At 41.5% G+C, this 21,936-nt stretch overlaps 1 protein-coding gene across 1 annotated transcript in view; it reads right to left on the bottom strand.

Moving 5' to 3' along the window:
- Positions 1-21,936, bottom strand: part of FANCC (FA complementation group C) — a 128,647-nt gene that overhangs the window by 26,225 nt on the left and 80,486 nt on the right. Inside the window, exons 9-10 of the mRNA XM_066604083.1 lie at positions 7,640-7,692; positions 2,163-2,262 (exon numbers count right to left, since the gene is read on the bottom strand). Coding sequence (XP_066460180.1) covers positions 2,163-2,262; positions 7,640-7,692 — 153 coding nt within the window. The remainder of the gene's footprint in view (positions 1-2,162; positions 2,263-7,639; positions 7,693-21,936) is intronic.

Here is a 21,936-nt window from a genome sequence, read left to right as displayed (position 1 = left end):
GATTTTTGCTGTGCTGCTGGTGATACTTTTTGTTCTATTCACTAAAAAAAAGTCACGTCTGATCAGATGCCTCTCACAAACTTATAGCTGGTTGATTGAGGGTCTATCTACTCAGGACCCTGTCTTTATGAGTGGATGGGAAACTGAGCTCGCTACAACCATAACACCAGAAGAGTGGAGCAAAAGCATTTCTACTGCCCCACAGGTTGCTCATGGCCTGTAAAGCCCAGGAATACAATTATAAGCGAATAACAAGGTGGTATCGATGCCCAGCACTGCTACTTCATTTATATCCATTTATCTCACCAAGCTGCTGGAGATGCGGCTCGGGCACTGGAACCATGCTGCATGTGTGGTGGGACTGTCCTTCACTGAGTCCATTGTGGAACATAGTGTTCTCCACCTACACAAAACTTACCAGACGATCTATTACAGCGTCCCCTCAGATTGCCCCGCTCTCCATCCTCCCAGGATCTATCTCATCAATAAGGAAGGATCTCTTACGTCATTTCTTAACGACAGCACATGCTGTTATCCCCAGACATTGGAAGACTCCACAATCACCCACTACCCATGAGTGGATACGGGAATTGAAGGAGATCATGTCAATGGAGGAGATGCTGTCTGAGGATTCAGACCTCCCGGAGAAATTTATAGCAATGTGGAGCCCTTGGCTAGAGTTTCAAAACACCTGTGATTTTCAGGCCTTGTTAAACTAACTGTAAGGCAGTGGGAATACCTCATGGTTACTCCCAATTCCATCCTCCGATATGTGTCTATTATTTCCTTCCCCCCACTCTCCCCTCATTTTTTTCTTTCTCTGTCTGCTTTCTGATAAATTCTACTTCTCAGTTAACAATACTACACTTATTTACAGTTCAATATAGTTATATTAAAATCAGGAACTAAGGAAGAAGCTCCTTTCAGGATGTTAACATGGATGCTTAGCGATCTCTCTAATTAGAACTACAGTAGAATCGATCCATAGATCAGGCAATGTGAAAGTTCAAACTGTTCATTTCATAACTTCTCTCCCCGTCTCATAACAAAAAAATGTAAAAATTAACGAATCACAAGGAGAAATGTATAAAATAGGGTTTGAAATTACATATGAAAATGTTAGGGCCACCTGCAGACGAGCGGGTCGGATCCGGCGGCGAGAATTCTCGCCGCGGGACCCGACCTGAGTGCCTGCAGAGAGCAGCGCGTACTCACCCGCGCCCGGCGGCCCCGGCTCTTTCATGTGCCGGCTGCCGGCGCAGACCGGAGCCCGCGTGAGTGACACTTCTGTGCGAGGCTCTGCGAGCTCCGCACAAAAACAGGACATGCCGCGGTTTGTTTGCCGTGCGACACTTCGCGCGGCCAAACTGCGGCCGTCTGCATAGGAGTGCGTATTGTAATGCACTCCTATGCAGGCTTTGAGCGGCGGAAATCCCGCCGTGGGATTTCCGCCCGTGTGCAGGCGGCCTAAGGTTGCTGTTTTTATAGATTTATATGGTCCTGCGAGAGCTTTTTGCTGTTGTTTATTTTTTATAAAATTTAAAAAAAACTTTAATAAAAACTGATTAAACCTAAAATATATTGGCAGAAAGAAACCAGCCCTTTTCTGCATAACAAAGTAAAACTATTGTCTCAAGGACGTATAGATTTCTGCTACACAAACGCATCTAGTAATTTACTGTACTTAGACATCTGTAACTGCAGCGTAATAACCAATGCACCAGGGGCTACTGCAATCAAACTTTCAATTGACTTGACACAGAACATATTTTAGCTAGTGTGTCAAAAGTTTTGAAGTTAATAAGGTCACAAAACACACAGAAATAAATGATTGCACGAGGTATAAAACACGAGTCTATATCACTCCAACCCTGTACTTCTTATTCCAGTAGTTATAGAATAAGTTCAATGGATGAGTGTAACCATTGTTGTCAAAGGTCATAGACTTCCCCATAGCGTGTGCTTAGTATTATTGGTGTTCAGCATTTCTTTCAGATTCCGGTGCAGTCTTTAAATTACTAAACCAATCATATTTATTTGGGGTTTAGGGGTAACAAAATCACTAAACACAGATACTCAAGGGATACTCAGATTAAATAAGGTCTGGCTTGTTTGGAAAAACCCATACAAGTATCAACACTAAACACATACATTTACATTACCTTTGCATTGTCTTTATAATACTCTTGGAGAAAGCAACTAGTAAATAGTCGTACGATGGTTAGCATTTTAAGGTTTCCATCCCTTTCCAAAATGGCACTTCTAGGAAAAAGTAAACTTTGTGTTGGAAAAGAATAGTACAAGAGACATTACAAATGACCAGACTGGCTGACTAGTGAATGATGTACTACAAAATACATTAAAAGTTGCTTGATTTTTAGGTTTGTGCATTTAATCATGGGACAATTAATTACAGAAGAAGTGCATGCCTGTTTTACACAGCAGTGTCCAATTAGAAACCTGATCCCATTTCATAAAATAGAATTAGGGTTTCATTCACTGGAGGTTACGAAAAAAATACAATATACACACCACCGGTCAAAAGTTTTAGAACACCTCAATATTTTTGTTCTTTATTGATATTTACACAATTTTGTGTCTCAAATGTACTGTGAAATGAAAGCATAGAACAAGTAAACAGGTTAAGATAAATCAAAATAATGGATTAATTTTGTTTCACCAAATTAAAATCTAGATCTTTGACTCTTCATAGTAGTCACCTCCAGCTGATATATAACAGGTTTTCACAATACAGGCATTCGTTCTACAACTGCATTCAGATATTGGTCAGAAATTTCTTCCCAACATTGTTGCAGAAGTTCCCACAAATGTGCTGCACTTGAAGATTGCTATGCTTTCACCCTTCGATTCAGTTTATCCCATACAAGCTCAATAGGGTCTAAGTCTGGAGACTGCAAACCATTACATTCTTTGCAGCCTACCAGCTTCTTCTTGTCTTCTTAAGTAGTTCTGACATAATCTAGAAGTATATTTTGGATCATTGTCTTGCTGTAATATGAATATGAACCCCTGACTAAGTAGGCATATCAAAATGCTGTGGTAGCCCTTTTTGTCCAGTGTACCAGTCACCCTGTGCAAGATCTCAACTTTGAATCTAGCAAAAGAGACCCAGACCATCACCCGTAGAATCATAGAATGGTAGATTTGGAAGGGATCTCCAAGGTCATTGGGTCAAACCGCTTACTCAGTGCAGGATTCACTAAATAATCCCAAACAGATGTCTGGCCAGCCTCTGTTTGAAGACTTCCACTGAATGAGAACTCACCACCTCCTGTGGTAACCTGTTCCACTCATTGATCACCCTCACTGTCAGAAAGTTTTTTTCTAATATCTAATCTGTGTCTCCTCCCTTTCAGTTTCATCCCATTGCTTCTAATCTTTCCTTGTACAAATGAGAATAGGGCTGATCCCTCTGCACTGTGACAGCCCTTCAGATATTTGTAGACAGCTATTGTATCTCCTCTCAGCCTTCTTTTTTGCAAGCTAAACATTCTCAGACCCTTTAATCCGTTCCTCATAGGACATGATTTGCAGACCGCTCACCATCTTGGTAACTCTTCTCTGAACTTGCTCCAGTTTGTCTATGTCTTTTTCAAATTGGGGTGCCTAGAACTGGACTCAGTATTCCAGACGAGGTCTGACTAAGGAAGAGTAGAGGGGGTAATGACCTCACGTGATCTAGACTCTATGCTTCTCTTAATACATCCCAGAATTGTGTTTGCACTTCCTCCTCCATGTTTGACAGTTAGTGTCACACTCATAAATCATCCTTTTACCTACTCGATGGCATACAAAAACCCTGCGTAATGTATCAAAGATGTCAAATGTGGATTCATCAGTGCATAAAACCTTCTTCCACTTTTCAGTAGTCCATTGGAGGTGCTGCTTGGCCCAGGCAAGTCTATTTTTAAAAATTTGCAATCTCAGCAGGGGCTTTCTTAGCGATACTTTACCTGTCAAGCCTGCAGATGGAAGTCTTCCCTTCACAGTTGAAATGGAAACCTGTTTATTTTTTGCTGCATTAAGCTGTTCTTGAAGATTTTGTGCTGTGAGGGGCCGATCATGCAAACTGTTAAAAACTTGTCATCTGATTTATAGTGACCTTTGATCTGCCCGACCTCTTCCAGTCAGTTTCCAAGTACACCTTTTGATGGTATAAGAAACCGTACTGACTGCCACCTTGTCTTTTTTGGCAATTTCTCGGTAGGACAGACCTACACTTCTAAGGGTTATAATTGTCTGTCTTATTTGGTTCATTGCCCTGTTCTTGCCATTACGATAGCTGTGTGCTCTGTTCATAAGACGATAACTCTAAATCCTGACTTGAGGGTGTTGTAATAAAGTATGTTAAACACTGGTTATATATAATCAGAGGGTTTGAAAGTAATCTACAAAAGTTGAGACATCTGCAGGAACAGTTTGCATCCAGTTTCAAACCATAATTTGTTTTCTCTGTTGCAGAGCACCGGTCACTGATATGTTCTCTGAAAAATGGCCTTTGATTAAAATCATAAATTCAGACTGTTGCATTTCAGGTTAAAATTTCATACTCTTCTTATGCTTTTAACTTACTTTTAAACCTTCAAACCAATTCCTGTTATAAGCTGGACTTGAACTGTGTTCATCCCAAAAATAACTTGAAAAGCTGAGGTATTCGGAAAACTTTTGACCAATATATGTACATACAATATATACATCTATAGATATCTCTCTCTTTTTCTTTCTCTCTCATATATATATATATATATATATATATATATATATATATATATATATATATATATATATATCTATATATATATAATGTGTATTTATAATATATACTGTCCAAAGTTTTAGGCGGGTGTGGAGAAAATGCTGCAAAGTAGAAATGCTTTAAAAAAATAGAAAGGTTAATAGTTTGTTTTTGTCAACTAACAAAAGGGCAAAGTGAATAAACAGAAGAGAAATCTAAATTCAATCAATATTTGGTGTGATCGCCTTTTGCCTTCAAAACAGCATCAGTCCTTCTAGATACACTTGCACAACATCAGAGATTTTGTAGGATTATAGTCCGGTGTATGATTAACAAATTATCCAAAAAAGGGGATAATAATAATTATTTTCATATGTAGGTTGAAATACAGTCATTAACTGAAATACAAACAGCTGTGTAGGAGGCCTGAAAGTGAATTAGGAACTTCATAAGAGTCTTGATTTAGTATTTTCTTCCATCCACTATTTGTTCATTTTGTGGGTGTAGTAGGTCTCAAACATACTGACCAGCACTAGAGATGAGCGAGCATACTCGGTAAGGCGATATACTCGAAAGAGTATCGCCTTTTTCGAGTACCTGCTGGCTCGTCCCTGAAGATTCGGGGGGGCCGCGGTGGTCGGGGGCTGCGTGGAGGAGAGTGAGAGAGATCTCTCTCTCTCCCCCGATCCCCTCTGCAACCCCGCGCTCACCCCCGTGCCCCCCCCCTCCCGAATCTTCAGGGACGAGCCAGCGGGTACTAAAAAAGGCGATGCTTTTTCGAGTATATTGCCTTACCGAGTATGCTCGCTCGTCTCTAATCAGCACCCTTCTCTCCTTAGTTTCTACTGGGGCAATAGAGGTGGAACATCTTTGTATTTTTGTCATTGTTGTGTATATACACTCGGCTTGTGTGCTCTATTTTTAAATGTTCCCCAAAAAAGTTTGCCTTTATTTACCCTTTTTCTCAGTGAATATAAAACATGTAAGCTTGTTGAGATTTGCACACCATGTTTTTAATCAAGTACTAATAACGAAGGATTATCTTTATTTATACACTATTATTAGAAACCAGAAAACCCCTACAGGTCACATCCAAATCTGTGCCTGGGGCTCCAGCAGATTTTCATTGTTCGGTTCTGTCCTCAGAGCCAAACAATAAAAGTATCCGAACTGGCAGCTAAAAGGCACCAAGTGCCCCGCAGGGACTATAAGGGAATCCGTCTGGCTTCCAACCAGCATTTTCATGGATGAAATATGGCAGCATGCTGTAGCATTTCATCCAGGATTTTCTGCCGAACCTGCAGTTCAGGATGGAACTTCTAAAGCAAATGTGAATGAGGCATTAATGTTAATTTAGCGGTTTGTGAACCATTCGTCCTTTATATATAGTAAATTTAAAACTATAATAACAGGATTAGAGATGAGTGACCACACTCGGTTAAGGCAATCACTCGAGCGAGCATCGGTCTTTTCGAGTAACTGCATACTCGTCCGGTAAAGGGGCTGTCCAGTTGTAAACTTGTAATAGCCTAATCTTAGGCCAGGCCAACCATAATAGATAGTTCGGAGACCACCGTCTGGCACTCCCGCCAATCAGCTGTTTGTTGGCCCAGTGTACCCATGCACTGAACTGATTTCAGAAAAAAGCACGCCTGTTCCCACTTCTGTGGCCTGGTTTGCTACTGCAGGCAAAATTACCACTCCCATTTGGTAATACCAAGTCTAGTCACTGCAGTCCAGACAGAGCTGTCCACTTCCTGCAGAAATCCGCTCAGTACACGAGTGAATCAGCCTGGCGAATGACGGGAATCCTGGGTGACAGACCGTTGCTGGTCTACTATTCATGGCCTATCCTGTGGAGAGGCCATCAAAAGTTTACAACTGGACAACCCTGGAAATGATGAGCTGTCTACAGAACATTTATTGCAGGTTAGTTGTTTCTACACTGCTTGTAAGAAGTCATGACATGGAAGTCAGATTTAATACGTTTGGTGAATATATACAGTAAACTGTGCGGAGAGAAGCAGCGCCGTCTACGCTTTTGTTGTAAACTAAGCCAACCAATGCTACTTTCTATTTTAAATACCGGTACATCCTTGGTTTTCCTTCAAGCTAGTAACTATGAATGAAATGTTTATTTCTAATAATGCTGCCATGTAGTCCCATTTAAAAAGTTTGTTAAAAATAAAGAACTGATTTAATAACCATTTCTAGTTTTCATCAATTGGCGTTTTGTGAAAATCATGTGATCTACAACGTTATGGAAAAAGTATCGACACTCGTCCCCTGATGTTGTATATCTGTCACACTGGGCATGTTCTGATCCTCACACAATAGAATAGTAGACAGTTGGGATCCAGGTTAACAAATAGCATGGTTTTTAGATCATTTCTGCATTGACTTTAACAGGACCTGTGGGATCTCTCATTTGGTTACAATGATAAAACACTTAATATTTATTTAAAAGGACAGTCAATACTTTTCGTTTGCTACAATAAGACCCACCTTGGCAGGTTTTTTTTCTGTACGCATAGCAAATCTTATATATTTATTCACTACTGACATAAAAAGCAACTGGTGGCTGAGACGGGAAGATGCATTTGTATGCCCCGGCCACCAAAAAGTCCAAAAAGAGTCAAACTGTCTGAGCTACGCTGTTTCTGTAACTCCTATAGAATTATGGAAACAGTGTAGCACAGTAAAACGTATTGCTACTCATAGCTGCGGCATTAGGCAGGACGGAGGGGTCAAGAGACTCCTGTTCCAGAGGTGACACCCGCATCTATCAGACGGTTATAGTATATCCTGTGTATATGCCATAAATCTCTAAACACCCCCTTTAAAAAAAATGCATTCTTCTTGTTTTTTATTACAAAGTCTTACCTGAATATGCCATCAGTTATTCCAAATATGGCTGGGTGACATGCAGCTTGAGGCTAGGTAGAAAAAAGGCAAGAAAGAACATAAAACATAATATTTCTCCTTTTATTACTGGCTTTAGTAAAAGAAAAAGATGATGAACTTAAACAACTTTCACGGAGAATTGCAATGTGCAGTGTTAAATAAAAATACCTTCACACAAGACGACTATCGGCCAAATAATCACTGGAAGATGTGAATTTAAGCAATAGTTGGTCAGTGTAAATATGGCCACCGACAGGGTGTCTAGCAATAAGTCGCTAGTCATTTTGTTGCAGATCACCAAAAAATAGTCGCTGGTTGATCAAATATGAATGACTTTGACTTCACACTATTGAACATGTTGTGAAAGAATTTGCACGGAGATCCCGTCTATGAACGATATCTCAGCAACCAACTAATCAACAAACATCACTCTGTGTAAGAGCAAATTAACGACTGTTTGTACGCTTCTGAGCAACTATCTGAACAATGGTTGCTTGATGTAAAGATACCTTAGACCCCACATGCAGGATTCCCACAGTGGAGTTCGACCCGGTGACCCCAATGTACATCTCCACCGTCTTTTCCTCTGCTGCTGATGTGCCGGCTGCCACACATGCGCAGTACAGAGGTCGCCGCGCCGTCGCTATGGAGATGACGCGGCTCCCGCGACCAATCTGGAATGATGATTGCAGAATGGCCGCGGGACGGGGTTTTCACTGCAACCATACAATGCCCATATTGTGCATGTTTACTATTAACATACCCCATGTACGATACTTTGAGTCATACGGTATGCAACTGTATCTCCCAGCATGCAGTAGCATCTCTCCACACCGGATGTGGAAGTAGACTTTAAAGAGAGTGTCTGTCACCGCACCCATAAGTTACATTTTAGACAATGGAACCACATTTATATGTATATATTTTTATAGCCTTTCCTTGCTTTGTGAGAATTCTTGCTTTCACTTTCTGACTTAGATAAGCTCACGGTTCCTGAGTGCAAGCTCAACACCCTGATATGTTTAGACTGATTTCTCAGAATACTTTTAGCTTCATTAGCCCTCCGATCTATTAAGAAGAAGAAGTCATTGAATTCTATGTTTAGAAAAATAAATCTGCTGTTAATAGGTGACATGACCCAAGTGAGACACCCTGTTCTGGCAACATACCGGTTTCCGGTACATTGTACAGACTGGGAAGGAGGGGGATCATGCATGCTGCTCAGTTCTGAGAATGTTGGAAGAGCAAGGCATCTATGTAATACATAGAATTAAAAGGCTCTTTTATCACAAATTACTATCATGAGACAGTGATCCGACTAACTGTGGGGGTTGTCTGGGTTTTAAAAATTTTTTGCCTTTAATAAACTACACTGTTACATATATGATACACTCCTCATCTCCCCCCTGCTGTATGAGATCCTTCTCTCTTACACTAGGGCAGGACACTTTCCTACCTTTTTACACTAATGAGGAAGATGGAACACTACCTCTGCAGCGCCACCTATTGGAAGGCAGCATTCCTGCAAATCGATGTCAGACGCTTTATACAAGTCTTTATAACAATGTCTGGGAATTCAAAACCAAAAGCCAGAAATCCATACACAGACAGCTGTTTCAGCGTTTTGTTCCATCTTCCTTATTCGCAGAGGAGCATGCATGGCCTTATAAGTCTCCTCATTCACCTCCTAGGTGTCTCTTCACACACTTTTGAGGTAAGGAGAGATGATACTCTTCCCGAAACTCTAGGCTGTAATGTCTAATGGATCTTCCTTTTCTACCTGCTGCTTGTTGAGATGGTTCTTTTTACTCCTGCAGCCTGTAATGTGACATTTAGGAGAGGATGCCACTTAAGGATCACTTACTGGGAACAGTCTGAGCACGGTTCAACCCAAGATCCCATGGCTGTATTACGGCTCCGTGTTGTACACAGCAGCACTAGTGCTTTTGTAGCTCAAAGTCCCATTTTAGGTAAATAATATGATTTCAACTTGCTACTTATCACATTGGCTATCACACGTTTGTTGACACGTAAGTGACAATGTAATGAAGAATAAAATATTCAGAGTTAAATAATGCCTTTTCCTCGACAACACCCTTTTGTAATGGAAAAAAAACAACCCGGGGAAACTACACATAATAGGTATTGTGACGTTGGAATGATTTCAACTATAAAAATATTGTATTATTTTACCAGCACAGTGAATAACGTAGAAAAAAAAGTACCTTTTTTTTTGTCCACAAAAAACAAAAAAAAACCCACAATGAAACACACTCAGAAATTCTCATGTACCTCAAAAAGTTACCAATGAAAACTACAACTTGTCTCACGAAAAAAAAAAAAAAACCTATACAGCTCTATCCACAAAAAACTAAAATGCCACGGGTCTTGGAATGCTGCAACGCAAATAGAATTAAATTTTTTTAATGTGGTTTTATTATACAAAACTAGTAAAATGTAAAAAGGTGATATAAATTTGGTATCTTCATAATACCCTAAGGTGAAGCCATTAAAAAAATACAACTTGTCCAACAGAAACACCAGCTCTAATACCACTATGCTGACCCCAAAAATGGAACAGTTATGCCTCTTGTAATGCAACAATAAAACAACCTATAAAAGAATCACTTGGTCATCAGGGTGCAAAATACTGTAGGCCGGTCACTAAGCGGTTAAAGCATGATGGCTGGGAACACTCTAGGACTCGAGCAAGCCTTTGTATGACATTACGGGGGACCACCTTCATTCTCATAATTTTTAGGGTGCATGCACACGAGCGTATTTGCATTACGGAATCCGAAGCGGGCGTCCGCCTCTGGATTCCGCAGCAAATGCTGCCCGTTGCATGCTATGGAAGAGCAATTTTTTATGCACACGAGCAAAAACCAATTGTGGTTTCCACTGGTGGGTGAAAAATGGCAGCATGCTCCATTTTTACGCGAATGGCTTCCACTGAAGTTAACGGAAACGTCCGGTCTGCAGCCCTTCTGCAATTCACATTGCGTAAAGGTCGCAGATTCTGCATCATTGCCTGGTGATGACGTGGGAAAAGCAAGAGTTAAAAAAAAAAAAAAAATCATCTGCAGTACATATTCAAGAAAAAAAAAGGGAGGTACACGCGGACACCTGATTCCGCATGCGGAATTCGACACGCCCATGCGCATGCTGCCTTACTGTTAGTTTCTCAATAGGAAATATAACATAAATTTGCAGCATTGAAGTAGACCTGAATTTGTAAAAAGTGATGCCAAAGACAAATCCTAGCTCTTGCTAAAACAGGATGCAGATCACATGACTCCCAGAGGCTACAAAAAGAAGAGTGAGTTTTAATAAGCTACTTTCCAGAAGAGTTGAAGACATTCTATCTTTCCAGTGCCATGAAAAATGCATCAATGTCACTGTTGACAGAAGTGGAGGACACCGAGGTCTGCGGTGGTAAGGGTTCGCTCTCTACTGGATGTGTTAAATCATTCTAAACACACCGTGAAAGCTACAGGAAATCTCTTTAAAGATCAGTAGCTTCTATTGTGGTTATAGGGTTCATCTACACTGCTCATACACGGTGACCCGATGCACACACAATGTCATACCTTTTACTTGTGGGATATATATATGAAAATATATATTTTTTTTTCCACCACAAATATACGGTAAATTAAAGTTTGTACTACGGGAGAACATTGATGGCTTTACGAATGGTTCTTGAGACCCACTTTTACTGCACTGCTGTTTTAAGTAATTCTTTTTACATTGGTACGGTATTATACAGTATGTGTCCACGTAAGGTTTTTAATAAAGAACCGGCCAAGAAACAATGTCAAAGTACACAGACTTCTTTTTTCCATCAACGTAGCTGTCTAAGGGCTTGTTTTGTCAAGTTTTTTCAATGGTATTTGGAATATACCATATGATGTACAAAAATATTAGAAAAGATTTCAAAGTGGAGTGAACTGGCAAAAAAAACCCTAGAACAATTGCGTCATCTTTGGGGGAGGGGTGGTTTCTTGTTTTGTGGGTCAGTATAACTACTATGATACCAAATATACATTTATTTTTTGCTGTGCTACTTCAAAAAAAAAAAATATATATATATATATATTCTCTGTCGTCCACCTTCTGTCTGCCATAATGTTTTTATCTTTTTGTCAATGTGACTCTTCAAGAGCTTGTATTCTGAGGGCTGAGCTGGGTTTCTATTGGTACTATTTGGGAGTATTATGCTTTACTTTTTACAATATTTTAAAAAAACAACATTTAAAAAAAAAACTTATTTCTATATTTTTTTTTTTAGTCCCCATAGCCAACTTAAACATGTAGGGATTTGATCGCCTATACTGCAATGCATTAGTACTGCAGTTTATGGTATTTCTGTAGGCATTGTATTAAGACAGGCCTGTCTTAATAAGCAGAAATATGTGGCAGCCCTGGGGGCCTTCAATAGGCCCCGAGCTGCCATGAAACCTGGACGCCACCTAGCATTCTCATCATGGTGGGCAATTCGGAACCCCCCCCCAACAACAATCAGGGTATTACATGCTGTCAGAATTTACAGTGAGATGTAAAGGGTTAACAGCTGCAATCGTTGTGAACACTGATCACAGCTGTTGTGGCTGTCGCAGCTTACATTAGCTGCGTTTGGCGTGGACTTGGCTCTGAATCCGGCTTCATGCAAACCCCGCGCACCCAGGTTGTAAATATACATCCTGGGGCACTAAGGGGTTAATAACCTGTCTTAGTACCCCAAATCAATCCTTCTAATTATTTTTGCCCCCCTCTTCTGCACCTGTTCTAGTTCCGTTATGTAGCTCTTGGACCAGTAACACATCCGTAATACAGATACATAATATAGCCGAGTTAGAGATGCGGCTGCATCTGTCGGTCATCAGTAATTGCCATTATTGGTTTTATTTACTACTGGACAGATACAGATCCTTATTTGCCTAAGAAAAAATAATAACAATGAATGCAAATACGGAGGCAGATACAGATCAGGTAATAATGAAATACTGGTGACAAACAGATACATCCATATTGTAATCACTTCTCACAGACATAATAGAGGAGATACCCACAGCAACCAATCAACTCAGCTTTCATTTTGCATTCTCCTCTTGTAAAAATGTAAGTTGCATTATGATTGGTTGCTTGAATGCAACGATGGACGTGCATGAGCGGCACCCGCTCCACTTGTTTCGATGCGGCTGACATTGATAGCCAAGTACAAGTGCTTGGATAGCTCAGTCAGCCCAATAGAAGATGAATGTTGTGGAGCGACCGCCGTTCCATTCAATCTCCTCCTCACTGTGGGTGGGTGCAGCGAACCAACAGGGAGGAACCTCTGTTCTCAGGATGGGTGGGGGTCTCGACAAACTGCTACATGGAGGAGCATTGCACAGGTATTATATACTGATACATAGTAACATAGTAGGTTGAAGGGAGACAATGTCCATCTAGCTCAGCCGGTTTACCCCCCCCCCCCCATTGTTGATCCAACAACCAACCACTCACACGCCTACCGTATATTGGGGGGAGTGGCTACTTAGTATTATACTTTCACATAGTGGATAAAAGTCAATTTTGGTAAAACTCCTTAATATCTGCTGTCTGATAATACCCTCAAGTAATTTTCAGCAGTTTCAACCATTGTTGTATTATTAAATGCATGCATGACTTTATATTTATCCACATTAAACTTCATTTGCCTCCAGCTTCCCCAAATCTCTCTAATGTTATCTTATCCTCCCCTGTTGTCATTACTTTATGGAGCTTAGTATCATCTGCAAATCTTGATAGTCTACTCTTTTCCATAGTCCATCTGCTCTCCCACACCATCTGATTTCCTGACCGCCCTGTAGGATTCCTAAGGGCTGATTCACACCTACATGTACTTACTGACCGTCTACACTGGAAGCATCCTTTTAAATGGGGATCATTTTTTAATAACAGAACACGTCAGTATTCAATGTTTCCACGTCCTGTGGGGCCAAGACATTGACATTAAGGCCTCGCTCACACAGTCGACAAAGTTGTGCGATTTTGTAGCGTTGCTACAAATTGCAGGTATGTCAAGCCCATGCTTTCCTATGGATTAATTCACACATGCAAGATTTTGTAGCATGCGACAACCCAACACAAAAACCTCGGAGGTCCGGCGAAATGCCTGTGACTCGTGAGGTTTTGCAGCCCATGTTTCCCTATGGAGCCTTCCTCCCTGTTGCATCGCATTGCATGAAAATGCTATTTTCGTGTGGTGCGATGCAACTTTGACAGTTGGAAATCTTACTGTCAAAGCTATAATCTAAGTCCTAGCAGAAGAAAAAAATATACATAAATCACCTTAGAAGCACTCTCCTACCATGCAGCAGCTTCTCCCCAGGTCCCGACACGGTTTCTCTTCATCATCTTCTGACCGAGGATTGAAAAATTCCCACCTTCTGGAAGTGCTGGCTGAGATTGGCTGACGCTTAGCCAATCACAGCCAGCGCTCGATAAGTGGCTGTGACTGAACCAATTAATCCCCGACCAGAAGATGATTAAGAGAAGAGAAACAGTGCCCGGGACTGAGAAGAAGCTGCAGCGGTGCTCCGGCCATCGCGGGAGAGGTGATGTATACCTATTTTTTTTCTTCAGCTACAGCTTACTTTCAGGGTATGGCTTATATTTCAAGTCTCTACCACCCCCACAATCTTCACGTGGTGCTACAAAGTCACAGTATCACCGCGAGAAGCCACAGCGATATAACACGGACCAGCGATGTGATATCGCTGCGAGAAGTTTGCAGCGATGCCATGTCGCTCGTGTGAACGAGGCCTAATAAATAGGTGGATGGGAAGGATCTTGGTCTTTCCTTCACAAGACAGAGGGTACAGATCACCCACTGAAAAAGTTTAAACACAGTCTGACTAGTACAACAAAGTAATGGAACTCATTACCGAAACTTTATCATAATTGGGTTGTTTGGTAATTAAAATTTCTCCATGGTTGACCACATATCAGAGACAGTCATGTTCTTTGAGTCTATGATGAAAGCTGTTCACTGATACAGTCTATGATCAAGCTACGACTTCAGACTCATGAGCCCCCCACCCCACCCAAAAACCTGTAAAAGAGCCCCCTCTCTCCTACGTATTACATACCATATATAATGCTTTAGTCTCCTTAAATGGCAGAGGGACCTTTAGATTTCCTCAGGCACAAGCATTGTGTTTTGACTACTACCAGACACTCTAGACCTGTTAATTGTAACACTACCTCTGTACCGCCTATTGCCAGACCCCCAATAGTGTCTCTGAGACCACAGAAATCCAACTTGAATTTTAAGGGTGAATTTACCTTTAAGGGTAAGGTTGCTGGCCTGTGGCTGACAGAAATTGACATTAGGCCGGTGTCACGCAGGCGTATTTGCGCAATGCGTGTTGTGTATTTGCGTGCGCATGTGTGTGTTTTACCGTACTTTTTTGTGGGCAGATTGTCCACATTTGCATGTGCAAATAAACATGTAACCATGCTACCATTCGTTGAAATGGGCAATTAAGTTAATTACGTCAATATGAGCTCTTTTCGTGTGCAGGAAAGTAGAGCATGCTGCGTATTTTTTTGTGAACGAAATGTGCGCACAAAATACGGTTATGTAAAAAACCCATTGAAATCAATGGCTGCTATTCACTGCCTATGCAAAACACTTTGCAAACATGTTGGTGTGACACAGGCCCTAATGTGCAGCCATGTTCAGGCTCCACATCACCCCGGGATCGGTGACTCGTATTATTCTGTTGCCAGAAGTTAATAGGCAAAACAAAATAAAAGTACTAGAAAAGTCCTTCCATGCATTTATATCAATATAACATTATTTCTTGACCTTCCTCTACGCTCAACGTGCTCTAGTGATGTTGTGCACGACAATATCAGTCCTTTAGGCTCAGTTCATGCTTACATTATAAGGGCTGCTTTATACGAATGTAAGGTCACAGTGTATTACGCACGTGGCTTTTGCCTGCGTAATATGCTGTACCAATCTGCTATAGGTTCCCATGTTGCCGCTCACATAGTACATGCAATAAAGATTGCGGCATGCTCTATCTTGGCGCATATTAAGAGTGAATACACGCCAAGACAGTACATGGCGATTGGCAGCACACAGTTGGTATACAATATCATTGCGTACTTGCACTTGACTGTCTCATGCGGGCGGCACGCAGTAAATTATGCTCGTGTGAAGCCGCCCTAAAGAGCTTCTCTGCAAACAAAGGGAAGGGAGCTCATCCCTATCATGTGAGCCAGAATCTAGAATGAGACTTTCAATGTATGTACAGTACCTAAAAGTGAACCACCAAAATAGATGAGCAACCAATGTAAGGCCACATGCACACGGGCGGGGCGGATTCCGCATGCGGGAGCCCGCTGTGGAATCTGACCCCCTGCGCATGAACCTATATTTTCTTCTTCCTTTTTGTACTGTGGATGGTCCGCACGGCTCGCCGTCAGACATGCGCAGTACACATTTCTTCTAAACTCCTGCTTTTCCTGCGGAATCCGCAGCCCGTCCGGCTTTCATTGACTTCAGTGGAAGCCGTCCGTGCAGAATCTGCAGAAAAACGGAGCATGCTGTGGTTTTTCATCTGCGAGTGGAAACCGCAATTGGTTACCACTCGTGTGCATGAAGAATCAATTTCGCATAGCATGCTATGGAGGGTATTCGCTGCGGAACCCGGAAGGGGTCACCCGCTCTGGATTCCGCAATTCAAATCCGCCCGTGTCCATTAGTCTTACTACTGATAAAAATGAAGGCGTGTCATGTTGAAGTGAAGATCCTGATGAAGAGACCAATTTTCACTTGTTACTGCAAATACTTGGTGCCCCCTGCTGTTTCTATGATTCCGACTCAGAAAGTCCATGAGTTGTGTTCAGTGCTACGGTCTCAGTCCCTCCAACCGGATCCAATTGTACTGGGGCAGAGAAGAGATTCCTGCTATTGCACAGTAAGTATCAGGGCACTAGAAGCAGCTTCTTTTCACCATTACAGTAGGGGGACATTCTGAGAGGGAATCAAAAGAACACCAGAGGTATCATATCAAGGATGTAAAGGCAATATCTACACATAAACACTTTTACTAAAATGATTCAACTGAAAAATGATGTGTTTTTATTCCTAATCTAACACAGAAATATAAACCTTAATCATACAAGTATTTTAATAATATAATTTAATAGAGCTTATGGCTCATGCTGATATGTTGGGCTAAAAATGACTTTTCTGCTGTTTTATCTATGCAGTGTGACAATGTTACATATCACCAAAGACACCTTTTCACTACTTCACAACTGCTGGTCATGCGATATTGACTTTTAAACACATATGATAAAATAAAATGTGTTTCCAGTAACGTAAAAAAAAAACTTGAGATTGAAAGTTTAACTTTCACATACTGCCACCTAGTGTCTATTATGATGAAGTGACAATGAAATAAAACATTAATATGATGCTTATTGCCTCCCGACTACAATTCCATGCTGGAGAGAAGAAAGGCTTGACCAGAAGGCTATATCCCTCTCACTTCTTTGGTAAGGGCTCTGTGATTGTGAGGTGAATAATCAGATAGGACTTGAGCCTGAACTGACCCTTTAAAAAGAGTTTAAATGCTAGAAAGTTGCACATATGGTTGTGAGTCTGCCTAGACAGCCCTTTTATTAAAATCTTATTTTATTTTTCATGTTTTTTAGCTTTTTTAGTTCTTCTGCACTACTGTACGGGTGTGGCTATACCTGGCACTACAGCTAAGCCCTTATTAGTGAAAGAGCCCTTGGTAATCGGTCAGATTTCCTATGGAATCGTTTAAATGCCGGCAGCGACTGAACGATGACCCACTCATTATTTAGTTTCTGCAGGTATAAAAAAAAATCAAACGATGATCGGCCTGTGTGAACAGAGGGGCGACCTGAATGATCTCTGGCCTGCTCTGCCTTCATTCATTGAGTGATCTTCACCCACAGCATTTGAACTGACAGTTCTCACCCTGCCTGTGTATAGGCAGAAGAGCTGTCACTCTATATGTGGGTGTGGAGAGGTCGATGCAGCAGTCTCTTAATCAAGACCTCCAATCCTGAGTCAAACAGGCAAACCAATATCTGATTGGTGTAGATCCAACTTTCGACACCCTCACTGGTTAGCTGTTTGGAGGGGCCACTGAGATCATAGGAGTGCTATAGCCTCTTCAATCTTTACATTGGTCTAGGACGCTGTTCGCACTCAAAACACCATACTTTTCATGGTGGCTATTCTGAATATGGCAGCTTTGTCAAATTCAAGAGTGCCACAACCCCTTCAAACAGCTGATGATCAGCAGTGTTGGGAGTCAGACCCCCACTTATCAAATATGGATGGCCAATCCTAAGGATAAGCCATCGATTTTTAAAACCTGGATAACCCTATTAAGATTGAGGTAAGATTTTAAAACATGTCACGGACTATGACTAATGGTGAGGCTCAGGCATCGTCATGTTCTGGCTACTGAGGCCCCAGCAGAAAAACATTAAAAAGCCATATCGAATAGGCATTATCCGGGACAGCACATGATTTAACTCAGCCCCCATATAGTCACTGTAAGGCTGCTCACACAAACAGGTCAGATTCCGCGTGCATATCTGCAGCGGACGACCTGTGAATGAATGATGGCAAGAACTAATTGTTAATAACTGCGTATGCGTACATTATTCCGCATGATGTATGTCTATGGATAGCAAAAAAGATCGCAAGCAGGGAATGACATCAGAAAGTTGCCCAACCCCCTTCTACCACTCAGGTGACCCCCCCACCCCCACCCCCCAAGCGACATTCTCTTGTGCTGTTGTGGTGAGAGCGGTCTGTGAACCATGCCTTCAGAACGGGAAACTGCACTGGCTGGTTTATACTACCTATTTTGGAAGTAGTATAAACCATTTATAAAGAAAACCCTTCTTGTGGAGGAAGAGCCCAGAGGAACAAGCGGAGGTTACAGACAGTCTGAATGATGCTTTGCTCCCCCAGACTGTCCTGCATTGTCTGCCCACAAATTCCTGCTTTCTTTATTCCATTTGTATCTGGTCTCCTAGCAACATGTGTACGAATCCACATCCATACACAATGTTAATTACGTATGGACTGTTGATCGAAGGCATCCATAGAGATCAATAGAGCCCATCCATGCGGAATACGCAGTAAAATAGCGCATACTACGATTTATCTTACGCTCGCGGAAATTGGAAAAGCATTAAAAAACTATATAAGTTTGGTATCACCATAATCGCACATTTTTTACTGCACTGTGAATGCTGTAAAAACTAAACCCACCATGAAAGGAACAAGTGCATTTTTTTTTTTCATTCCTCCCCACTTAAAAATTTGTAAAAGTTTCCCATACATTATACAGAACATTAAATGGTACCATGAAAAAAAATGCAACTTATCACGCAAAAAACAAGCCCTCATACGGCTAGGTCAATGAAAAAATGAAAAAGTTATGGCCCTTGGAAGCGGGGATAAAAAAACAAAAATAAAAAAGTGATAAATCCCCAGTCCTGAAGTAGTTAAAGGACAGAATAGAAGTTTCCTCCAAATGTGGATACTGTGACGGTAGTGTGGCTTTGTATCAGAGCCGCCCTCCAGTCATACGTGGGTTAAGGTTGGTTTATACGGAACAAATCTTTCAAAAAAATTGTTCAAATGAGCAAAAATGGACAATAATCATTCAGTGTTAAAGGGGTTCCGACACGAATAATGTTTTTATGCCTTAGCAGCCATTGTTCCCTGGTCTGTCCAATGGACACAGGGAACCCACGATTTTTGGCATGCTAAAGCATAAAAACCTTATACTTAACTTTTTGTTATGTTGTTGTTGTGCAGCGGGGGTCATCTCCCAGCAGGCTTTCTTCCTCCAACCTGCCAGGACGGGCCGCCCCCCTCCGGGATTCCGCGCAGGCGCAGAAGACAGGTGCCCTCTGATAAGAGTCAGGATGGGCAGCCTCTCCACTACGCACGTGCAGATCCTGCAGTTCAGCCAGGACGGACGGGCCGCCTGCAGCAAGCACTGTTTTGACGTGGCGCCCGTCCGTTCACCTCGGAAGTGGCTGACGGACGGAGCAGAGCAGGAAGCGGTCATTTTGACAGCTCCAGCTCTGCTTCAAGAAGCTGCAAAAGATGATGCTCGATGGAGGGGACATGCCTGATGATCGGTCCTGGCCAAGCAAAGTAAGTAAAACTTTTTTTTTGTCATGTCAGAACCCCTTTAATGCAGCCAACAATCGAACGGCGAATGATAACTCGGTTGCTTTTCATTCATTTTATGCAGGCCTAAAAATCACTGTTGGCTCATTCTCTAATCATTCTGTTTAAATACCGATCGTTCAGTTGTTCCAACTCATTTATACAGCGATTGTGAATGATTGAACAATTTCTCGTTTGTCTATTTATCAAACATGAGTTGTGTTGGGTAAAAAAGTGCACACTACACTACCAGAAATCCGAAACAATCATGCTAGGGTTTATTTTCGGGGAAGTAGGTAGTATGCTATACTGCCATACCACAGAGATCACCTGTAGCCAAGGTTTTTGGTTATTTTTAAAGGCATTTATAAATGAGCACATTCTCTATGGCTGTAAATGATGCCATGTGCGGTTAGTATTGCTTAAAAAGTACACACACTTTTTTTTCTTTAAATGTACAGAATAGGTGAATCTAAGCATTTTTGTAATGTTTTATCAGCCAATTCTGTATATTTTTCTTAAAAGAAAACCTTTTTTTCTAGGTGAAGACTGGGCTGAAAAATCCAGTAGGGGCGCTGCATCTAGATGTCGTCTCTATAGAACCAATTCAGACACAAGTGTTCTGCTGTAACATAGTATGTTAGGTTGAAAGGAGACAATGTCCTTCTGGTTCACCCTGTTTCCACCCACCTTGTTGATCCAGAGGAAGGCAAAAAAAACCCCAAAACAATGAGGCGGAAGCCAATTAGCCCACTTAGGAGAAAAAATTCCTACCCGACTCCATAATGGCAGTCAGAAAATTCCCTGGATTAACGTTTTGATAATTTCTACCTGACTCCAAGACCCGAATCAATGACCCCGCTGGTTATTTAATGTCTATATCCTGTAATATCATAGCGCTCTAGAAAAGCACCTAGTCACCTCTTACACTCCTCTATCGATTTTGCCATCACCGCGTCCTCAGGCAGAGAGTTCCACAGTCTTACTGCTCTTACAGTAAAGAACCCCTTTCTGTGTTGGTGATGAAACCTTCGCTCCTCTAGACGTAGAGGATGCCCTCTTGTTACTGTCCCAATCCTGGGTATAAACTGTGTATGAAGAAGATATAATATATATATATATATATATATATATATATATATATATATATATATATATACACACACACACACATACACACACACACACACACCCCTTATTTTCTCCAACGCTGTGCCCTCTGTATCCCACCACCCACATGTGCTTTACTGTCCTCCCCGCTCATATGCCGCCTCCATCCCAGGCACAGTGAAGGGAAGACGGCTTCTATTCTTCCCAGCATGCTTGGCACTGCTGATCCCGAAACACTGACAGGGGTTCTCATTGCATCAGGTGAATGCCACTATAGGTTATATTCCTACCATGTTGATCCAGAGGATGCCAAAAACCTCTATGAGGCAAATGTCAATTGCTCCATATTAGGGGAAAAATGTATTTCCAACTGAAAACTAGCAATCAGAATAAATCCTTGAATCAATATCCCATCCCCAGCAGCCATACCTAATAAGATTACATTTTTCAAGAAAGACATCCAGGCTGTGTGAGATTTTTCAAAATATGCCAGAGAGAAAATAACTGTATAAAAGGATGAAAAAAAGAAACATTGCTCACATTTACAATGTCCTGCAGCTCCCATCCTGGAAGTTCCTGCAGCAGTCATGTGATGTTCATCGTTTACATGACTGCTCAAGTTAAACATTGGCCTCAGCAGTCATGTGTGCATGAATAGCATGGTAACATGAAGAATGGGGTCATCATTACAGGCGCTTCTGGGACCAGAGTGGAAGCACTGGGGCGATGGAATATTTAAAAAGTCATGTTTTTTATTTTCTTTATTTTTTCCAGTAATCTGCTTCCTGATGCATTTTGAAAAATCTTGGCCAACCCCTTGGACCTTCCTTACATCCTCTAGCATAGAGTTCCATAGCCTCACTGCTCTTACAGTAAAGAATCACTGTCTATCATCATTGTGAAACCTTCTTTCCTCTACATGCAGAGG

Source organism: Eleutherodactylus coqui, chromosome 5, assembly GCF_035609145.1.
Source record: "Eleutherodactylus coqui strain aEleCoq1 chromosome 5, aEleCoq1.hap1, whole genome shotgun sequence".
NCBI classification, from domain to species: domain Eukaryota; kingdom Metazoa; phylum Chordata; class Amphibia; order Anura; family Eleutherodactylidae; genus Eleutherodactylus; species Eleutherodactylus coqui.
Note: the sequence above shows the minus strand (reverse complement) of the source record. Positions and strands in the feature narration are given on the sequence as shown.